The 8,384-nt window shown below is 39.1% G+C and overlaps 1 protein-coding gene across 4 annotated transcripts; it reads right to left on the bottom strand.

The window, feature by feature from the left end:
- Window positions 1–1,655: 1,655 nt before the first annotated feature.
- Window positions 1,656–8,039, bottom strand: LOC103508675 (mitochondrial mRNA pseudouridine synthase RPUSD3). Of its 4 annotated transcripts, none has more exons than XM_008473248.3 (7): window positions 5,945–6,147; window positions 4,897–5,091; window positions 4,501–4,684; window positions 3,751–3,964; window positions 3,012–3,201; window positions 2,474–2,559; window positions 1,656–2,175 (listed from the first exon to the last, which is right to left on the bottom strand). In XM_008473248.3, the coding sequence occupies exons 2-7, from the start codon at window positions 4,916–4,918 to the stop codon at window positions 1,870–1,872; spliced, it is 1,002 nt and encodes a 333-aa protein (XP_008471470.1). In that variant the 5' UTR covers window positions 4,919–5,091; window positions 5,945–6,147; the 3' UTR covers window positions 1,656–1,869. The 4 variants fall into 4 exon arrangements, 3 of the variants coding, with proteins under 3 accessions (XP_008471470.1, XP_017299357.1, XP_026679023.1); XM_017443868.2 differs by having other exon boundaries at window positions 5,991–6,143; XM_026823222.1 differs by lacking the exon at window positions 5,945–6,147 and adding an exon at window positions 5,204–5,314.
- Between the last annotated feature and the right edge of the window lie 345 nt (window positions 8,040–8,384).

Below are 8,384 nucleotides of genomic sequence, written 5' to 3'. Positions count from 1 at the left end.
ATCTAAGAGCAAAAAGGAGGACAGGATAGTAGAAAGCCAGCCGTTCCGAGAACGAACCTTATCTATAAAGTGGTGCAATATTAAACTGTTGAGATAATGGGACTACATGTCCTAATTCGACAGTCTAAATAAAGCACTAATAAATAAAATAAAAAATATTTTTGGAAAACAGTTCGCCCCGGGCGGGAATCGAATCCGCGACCTAGCGCTCACAAGGCAGTCGCGCTACCCTCCAAGCTAACTCAGGAGTGTGTAGGTTCAATTCCAGCCGAGGCATGGACGTTTATCTATACGTACATTGTCTGAGAATTTGACCACTACTTGCTTACTTTCCGTGTCCGCTTTGACCAATGACCATGTCAGATACTCCTCTTCCAATATTCTGCTACTTGGATCGCCGCATCATTTACAAGCAGCAGGTCTTGTTCATTGCAGGTAACACCTGCGTTTGGGCAGACGAGAAGATGGGCCTCGTCTTGGATGGATCCACAATCGCACAAATCATCTTCGCTGAGTCCCCATTTCTTCATGTTCTTCTTGTAATTGGACACTTTTGGTAGGCTACTACCACAATAATGGTACATAGTAGCCTATTCCCAATTGGAAAATGAACCCCTTCCACTGTCTTAAATTGTATTTTCTTTTCGCAATTTCCCCTCTTCTGAAGCTCGTTTCCCCTCTTCCCTATGGTTTAGTACAGGCGCTATCACACCAAATAAGGGGAAACGAGCTTCAGAATAGGGGAAATTACGAAAGGAAAATTCGGTTGTTATTTCGTTTTGTAGAACCATTCCATTATAATTGTCATGGAATTGTAAATTAAATGTACATTGTACAACTCTTGTGATTTTATATATTTAGTCCAATTTTATTGTAAACAATACCCATAGATTGTACTTACCTCTTATTTGTATTTATTAAATAAAACTATATTAATGAAAACTGTATCAGAATAAACAAATCTACCTCGATGTTTTTATTTTTGTCTCTTGTATCACATAAGATGGGTTACAGGTTACAGACTTTATGTTTTGAAGGGTGTAACATCGCTTTTAACAGCTAAGATCTTCTCATGACGGTTTTTTTTTCAAGAGGTTTGACAGAGGGAACTGAAACTGCTATGGTCTTATCGTCCCGAAATCGAAGAGAGGAGGAACACAGGATAGGAGAAAGCCAGCCGTTCCGAGAACGAATATTATCCCATCAGAATAAAATCCGCCCCGGGCGGGAATCGAACCCGCGGCCTAGTGCTTACAAGGCAGACGCACTACCGACTAAGCTAACTAGGCTGGCGACGGGGGGTTTTATCCTCCATTCGACGACAAGCTACCCGTCTCCTGACATCGACCTCTCCCAGTCTGAAAGGGGCCGGTAAAAGCCAGCAGTACGCCATGGCCCAGATAGTCATCCATCTGGTTACCAACACTACTAACCATGCTCAACGTTGCGTCCCAGTGAACCATTGGGAATCGGAGCATTGAACGTGTTATCGCCGCTGGCTAAGTTTAAACTTTTTTCAATGAGGTTTGATAGAGGGAACTGTAACTGCCAAGGTCCTTATCGTCCCGAAAGCGAAGACTGTGAAGAGAGACTATAGACAGGGTAGGAGAAAGCCAGCCGTTCCGAAAACGGACCTTATCTGTTTAGTATAAAATCCGCCCCGGTCGGGAATCGAACATCCTAGCGCTTACAAGGCAGACACGCTACGCTCCAAGCTAACTAGACTGGCAATTCAAGCACTACTTTGATCTTGTATACTCTTCATCTCAGCTTCGGGACATTCTTTCCACTCTCAGTCCGGGAATCGAACCCGCGACCTAGCCCTTACAAGGCAGACACGCTACGCTCCAAGCTAACTAGACTGGCAATTCAAACACTACTTTGATCTCGTATACTCTCAGCTTCAGCGACATTTATATTAAAACCAACTTCAGCAATACCCCTATTCTCAGAACCTTTCCCACTCTCAGTCTCCTCCTCACAGGATAATTCCAGCGTATTCAAAGCATACTGGAATGCTGAACTAGATGAGATGGGACAAGTCAGCACCAGGTTCTGCTGATCCCGATAATACCCGGGTAAAGTCAGCTGACTCAAGTGTATATGTTCGGGAATCGTCAGCTCTTCCCCCTTACGACGAACTTTGAGTTTTTCTTTGAGTTTGGCCGGGAGGTACTGAAAAAAAAAGAAAGTAAAAACTATAGATTCACCTCGTCGATCGCCGGCCGGTCGACTATGTTTGGACACACCTTCACATTAAATTAGTACATTAGATAAGAGGTTTGATAGAGGGAACTGTGACTGCAAAGGTCTTGTCGTCCAAAAGCGAAGAGCGAAGGAAGACAGGATAGGAGAAAGCCAGCCGTTCCGAGAACGCACCTTATCTGTTTAGGATAAAATCCGCCCCGGGAATCGAATCCTCAGCCTAGGGCTTAAAAAATCGTGCTACCCTCCAAGCTTTTATGAATATTACCTGCATGTGATGATCGAAATTCCATAGGTCTCCAAGTACAGGTTTATCAAACACGTACTTCACTCGAGCTGAGAATATGTGATCACCTGGGAATGCGTAAAATAAATAAAGTCAAATGGAGCAATTGCATTTGGGTGAAAATTGTGAATAAAAGGGTCATGATTTATTTGTGGTGAAGCTGAGAGATTCTTCACAATTATTGTGGATATCACAGCATTACTAAAAGCCTCGTCTACTATTTCTAAGATATGTATGTATAATTTTTCTTTTTACTCTGGTAATGCCGCTACTTGATTAAAGTAGCTACTCAATTGTCCTCACGAGGCTGAATGCACCCTGAACTCCAAGCACAGAGCTGAAAAAAATTCGACCTGGCCGGGAATCGAACTCCGGCGTGCAAACCTAGTATGACACAAACTCGGCTACGGAGATTGCTCGGCGAGCCAGTCGATCATCAGATACTTTTTACAGAGCACAAGCTACCAATGTGGAAAGCTCAGAATTATATACTTAGGTTAGAAAAGAAAATTATATTCACCTAACACAGGAGTCAACAGTTTGGCAGCCAGGAAGGTTCTGACACAATGTGCTCGGTTCCAACTACTACACACTTCTATTAGACTAGCACTCTCATCTGATGTGGACGATAGCACTTTGTGATGTAACCTCAAGAGTGACACATCTGCTCTCTTGACTTCGTTCTTACTCCAAGTATTGACAAATACCATCTGAAACAATTAAAAAAAAAAAATCAAATCAAATCATGAATCTTTGTGGTAAAGCACAGAGCTTTTTCACAACTTTGTGGGTATCACAGTATTTTTAAGACGTTTGATAGAGGGAACTGCAGTGCCTTGTATCACCAAAGTATGGAAAAGTATCTTACAAGTGTAATGACCAATGGAAAAGCAGAATTTTGAAATTGAACGAATTAAGTATATCGAAATATGGAATTGTAAATACTTTTCCATACTTTGCTGATATAGGGCACAGGTAACTACTGAGGTCTCATTGCCTCTGAATCAGAGAAAAAAGGAGGATAAGACAGGCAATAGCTAGCTGTTCTGAGAACAAACCTAATCTGTTTCGTATAAAGTTCGTCCACAGGTGGGAATCAAACACGTGAGCTAACACTTACAAGGCAGACGCACTACCCTCTAATCTAAGCTAACTAAGCTAAATAAACTTTGTGAATTGTATCACTTACTTTCCCTTCATTTCAAAAATATGAATAGATTCTTCTAATTACTTCTAGAAGACAATTCTTAGATACTTACCCGTTTTTCATTGAACCTATCCTTTATATTCACGTCCTTCCTTTCCTCCATGACAATGCCAAGGACATGTTTCTTCTCTCTAACCTTAGGCGTACCAACACACACGGCTTGGTATTTGGGAAACAGAAACTCTGACCGAGCACGTCTGATACATTTGTCAAACTTGGCTGTTACTTTGTCACTGGAAGCTAGCACGGTAATACCACTCATATATCTGAGAATCATGAAAGACAATATTGCTTATTTTGTTGTTTCACTTTTGGGCCTGAATTTCAAGAGAAATATTATTGGTGAGACCAATTTGAAACACAAATACGTTTCATACCTATTGAATATCAGATTTTTTGTGCTTCCCTCAGTGAAACACTATAGCAGCTATTTAATCTGACAAAAGCCATCCAGCTCTGATTTTTGAATGGACTTCAAACTTTTGCCAATGTAAGTACTCTGCTTTTTAAAGCCTATGATAATTATGATGTCTCAGAAATAGAATGCTCATTAATCATTTTAAATTTCATCTCAGCTGCAGATATACTGAGGCTGCAGGCCCCAACTGTAATTTTGCACAAAAAAAAAAAAAAAAGAGAGAGAGAGAGAGAGAGAGAGAAAAAAAAAAAAAAAAAAAAAAAAAGAGAGAGAGAGAGAGAGAGAGAAAGGGCTTGGCATTTTGTGATATTTCAAGTTTGAGAGACTTTGGGAAACACTTTATAATCACCTTGTATAAAAAGAAAAAAATAATGTTATACCTACCTATCAGGACATTTCACAATGGTAAGCTGGGGTGTGTGGTATATTTCACACAGGGCTGGTATTGCATCTTTCAATGAGTATTCATCTAAGCTGGCTGCTGCAGGATTCAATTTGATAAAGCTTGGACTCTTTGACAGGACATGTTGCCTTTTTAGTCCATATGGTTTGTTCAGAACAAGTATGTCTGTGAATAAAAAGATGAATAAAAAATAATGACAAAAATCCATGTGTAAATAGATTTTAATCCAAAGAGGCTGTAAAATTGTATCCAATGCTCTGTAAAACTATAACTATAGCTGTAATGGGTCTCCATAGCTAAAGTCCATGCTTAAAAAATGAACGAAATTGTTTAAAATCTCATTAAAAAAAAAAAAAAAAAAAACTATGGATACTTACGGCTTGTCAAAGTAGATAGCATTGTTTGTAAGTGCTGCAACTAGATGGTCAAGACATTTAATTTCAAGTTTGGGACTAAATCCATTCTGAAAGTGTCGGCTTGAACATTTCAGACAAACACTTTCGGTACTTCTAGTAAGCAGGTTTCTTATTTTGTTGAGCTGCATCTTGACATCAACAATGGAGTATTAGGATCTGTAAGAATAAAAACAGCCCCAAATAAGTACCAACAAGAGCCGTCCTTTTCCCTATTGCTTATACACCAGATCCAGCCTTCAACTAGCACCTACATAGTCTTTTGAGTTACCTCTTATCATGAAAGGTTCCAAGGAAGGGCAAAGTCTGTTTATTCCAATAAACGGTAATTATGCAGAAGTCACGTCTGTGGAAAAGAAAGCTCCTTTTTGTATTTAACCTAACCCTATAATAACACTAATCACTGCTCTAATGGAGCAGTTGCAATTGGGAAAATATTATTAATAAAAGGTCGATTCCTACGTAAAAAGTTGTGAAAAATTCAAATCTGAGGTCAAAACTCCAAAAAAGTAACTTTAAAAGGTCGAAAATTCAATTTTTAATTGCTGTTCCAATGACAAAGTTCAAAGAGTTGTGACGTCAGACTTAACGTCAAAATGCGCAGAAACGCTTGCGCACAAACAAACGAAGCGGGAGTCATGAATTATGACGTCATCGCCTACGGGAGCATATGTGCGCACAAACAAACGAAGCGGGAGTCATGAATTATGACGTCATCGCCTACGGGAGCGTATGCTGTGACGTCAAACTTCACGATTTACCTGTATTTTCTAAATCGATATATCTCGGTATCTAGAAGTCGTAGAAGAAAAAGAAAAATTCCGTTGGTCATTTTTCCAGCTCTATGACTTTGAAACATCACCCAAGTAAGCGCAACTGATCTATTGTGAAAACTTCTTTTTGCGTTTAACCTAACATTATAATAACACTGGTCACTGCTTGTTTGTTCCAGTTCCTTTCATAGCAATATTCCACAGACATGACTTCTCCACAAGTACCCAATAAAACTTACCTGTAGTAAAATTCATAGATCTTAAAGAAGTTTGGCAGGTATTTACCAGTAAGCAGATAATAATCCTCTCTCTTATCTAGAGCTAAATCAAACTATCAGACTAATCCACTAATCTCCCACATGCAGATAACTGCAGATTGCAGAAGCAGTGCAGAATGCACAATAGAATAGCACAACACGATCAGATTTTTTTTTTTTTTTAAGAGGTTTGACAGAGGGAACTTTAACTGCTATGGTCTTATCGTCCCGAAATCGAAGAGAGCTCGGGTTCCGGTATGCCTCTATCGACACACCATTCCTTAGCTCTCTTCATAGCCAGGTTGAGTTGTGAGTCTGGTCCGTACATAACGGAGGCCATACCACCTGGTGCTATCTCACAGGCAAGCTGCATGGCTTGCGACCGGATCTTGATCAGTTCAAGAGCTGGAAAAAAGAAACAAAAAATGTAAAGGGTAAATTCTTCACAACTTCACAATACATATGTGTGAACAGTTGAACACATAATTTTGTCATTAAATCACATTCAAGGGCATATTCACTTCTCCTAATTTTCTCCTCTTCCAAAATTTTAGAAAGATAAACTTTGAACTTTTTTTTCTTTTTAAAATCATTACTAATTAATTATTCTGACTTACCAGTTTCATAATCAAAAACTCCGGAAAATGTGAGTGCTGTAATTTCTCCCAAACTGAATCCCAAGGTGGCCACACAGTTTTCAATGGCAGCTGGTCTCTCCTCACGTAGCTTTTCCAGAGCTCCAATGGAACACACAAACACTGCAGCCTGAGCATGGATGGTTTTGTTCAATTCAGAAGCAGGCCCTTCTAAACATAGCTTGAGGAGATCAAATTTCAATATTGCACTTGCTTCTTCAAACAGATCCTTGGCCATGGGGAGAGTTTTGATTAGATCACCACCCATGCCTACAAACTGGGTACCTGAGGAAAATAAATAATTCAAAATTAGATCCACATAATATCAGTCATTTAGTTTTTCTATTCTGGATATGGATACTTGGTAAAAAAAAAAAAAAAAAAAAAAATTTTTTTTAGAAAATTTAAAGTTAAAAAAAAACTAAAAAAATTGGGGTTAATTTTTATTAGCCTTTCAATTCCCAATCAAAAAGTTTCTGTTTTAGAAGATAGTTTCTGTTTTAGAGGATACCATATTTTTAAGAGCACTTTCTAAGTTTTTTTCTTCTTCTCTCTTTATAGAAAAATATTACCTTGCCCAGGGAACATAATAATAGATGTATCCCTCGGGTCTGTTTTAGGGCGGAGAGAATGTTGTGCCTGTGACTGGCGGGGGTCATAATGTTTTGGATATGGTTTGCTCGCCCAAACATCTTCCTCTGTTTCCACAGTTTCTCCGACATATGTTGTTGAATTCTCTAATAGTTCTTTGGCTGTCAACACCTCACACTTTTCAGGTGGATTTTCATCTTTGGCATTTGACTCATTTGAAATTGACCGGCAAATGCATTTGGAATTTAGGTTTAATTTGCTGTTTCCTCGAATTGATGTGCTAGGATGGTTTCTCAGAATGTGCTTGAAGAGGTTTGCTACTAAACTCATGATGGAAAGAGTTCAGAGCTGTGATCTGAAATGTGAAACTAAAGGAGAGAATCATATAAGTGTGGGTACCACAGTATTTCGAATTAACCAATATACCCAACCAATAACCAGAGATACTGTGATGAAAGATCATAATGCAAAAGTTTTGAGTCCATTCAAGATTCACTGTGGAAAAGCGACTGATCACTAACTTTTTATTGGCCTAGAAAAGAGTAGATAAACAAACTTACCTTTTAACAGAACAGTTTTCCAATAAACAATACCCAGAGTGTTCAGGTCTGATAAAAACTCAAAAGCTTGACAGCTACCAGCTACTACAGTCTGTTTGAATGAAAAGGTAGACAAGGAAATTTTTGAAGAACCAAAATTATGTGAAGAACTACCTTTTGGACCTTCTGTAGTGTTGATTACTGATAAGGTGATAACAGTGATGGCTGAATCGGAAAAGGTGCAAAATTTAATGCAGAAAATGAACTTTTGCATTTATTCTGCACTTGCCGCAAACTTTTTTTCAAATGTGTTTCTATTTTGAAATTTGAATTTCCCGCGTTACTTATTATCAGAATAGTAGTTTCAGTTTGTGCCACCTCACTCGTGAGCGCTGCTATCGATTGACTTGTGGCTTCACTTTTGAAGTCCGCTACAGCGCTACATTTCTTACCTCAAAATAGGAGAAAAAAAAGGTTGGTATTTTTTACTTTTTTTACGAGGTTTGATAGAGGGAACTGGAACTGCCAAGGTGTTATAAATATCGTCCCGAAAGCGAAGAGAAAAGTAGGATAGGACAGGAGAAAGCCAGCCGTTCCGAGACCGAACCTTATCTGTTAGGATAAAATCCGCACAGGGCGAGAATCGAACTCGCGACC

Source organism: Diaphorina citri, unplaced genomic scaffold, assembly GCF_000475195.1.
Source record: "Diaphorina citri unplaced genomic scaffold, Diaci psyllid genome assembly version 1.1 scaffold424, whole genome shotgun sequence".
NCBI classification, from domain to species: domain Eukaryota; kingdom Metazoa; phylum Arthropoda; class Insecta; order Hemiptera; family Psyllidae; genus Diaphorina; species Diaphorina citri.
This window is presented reverse-complemented; position numbering and strand designations above follow the sequence as displayed.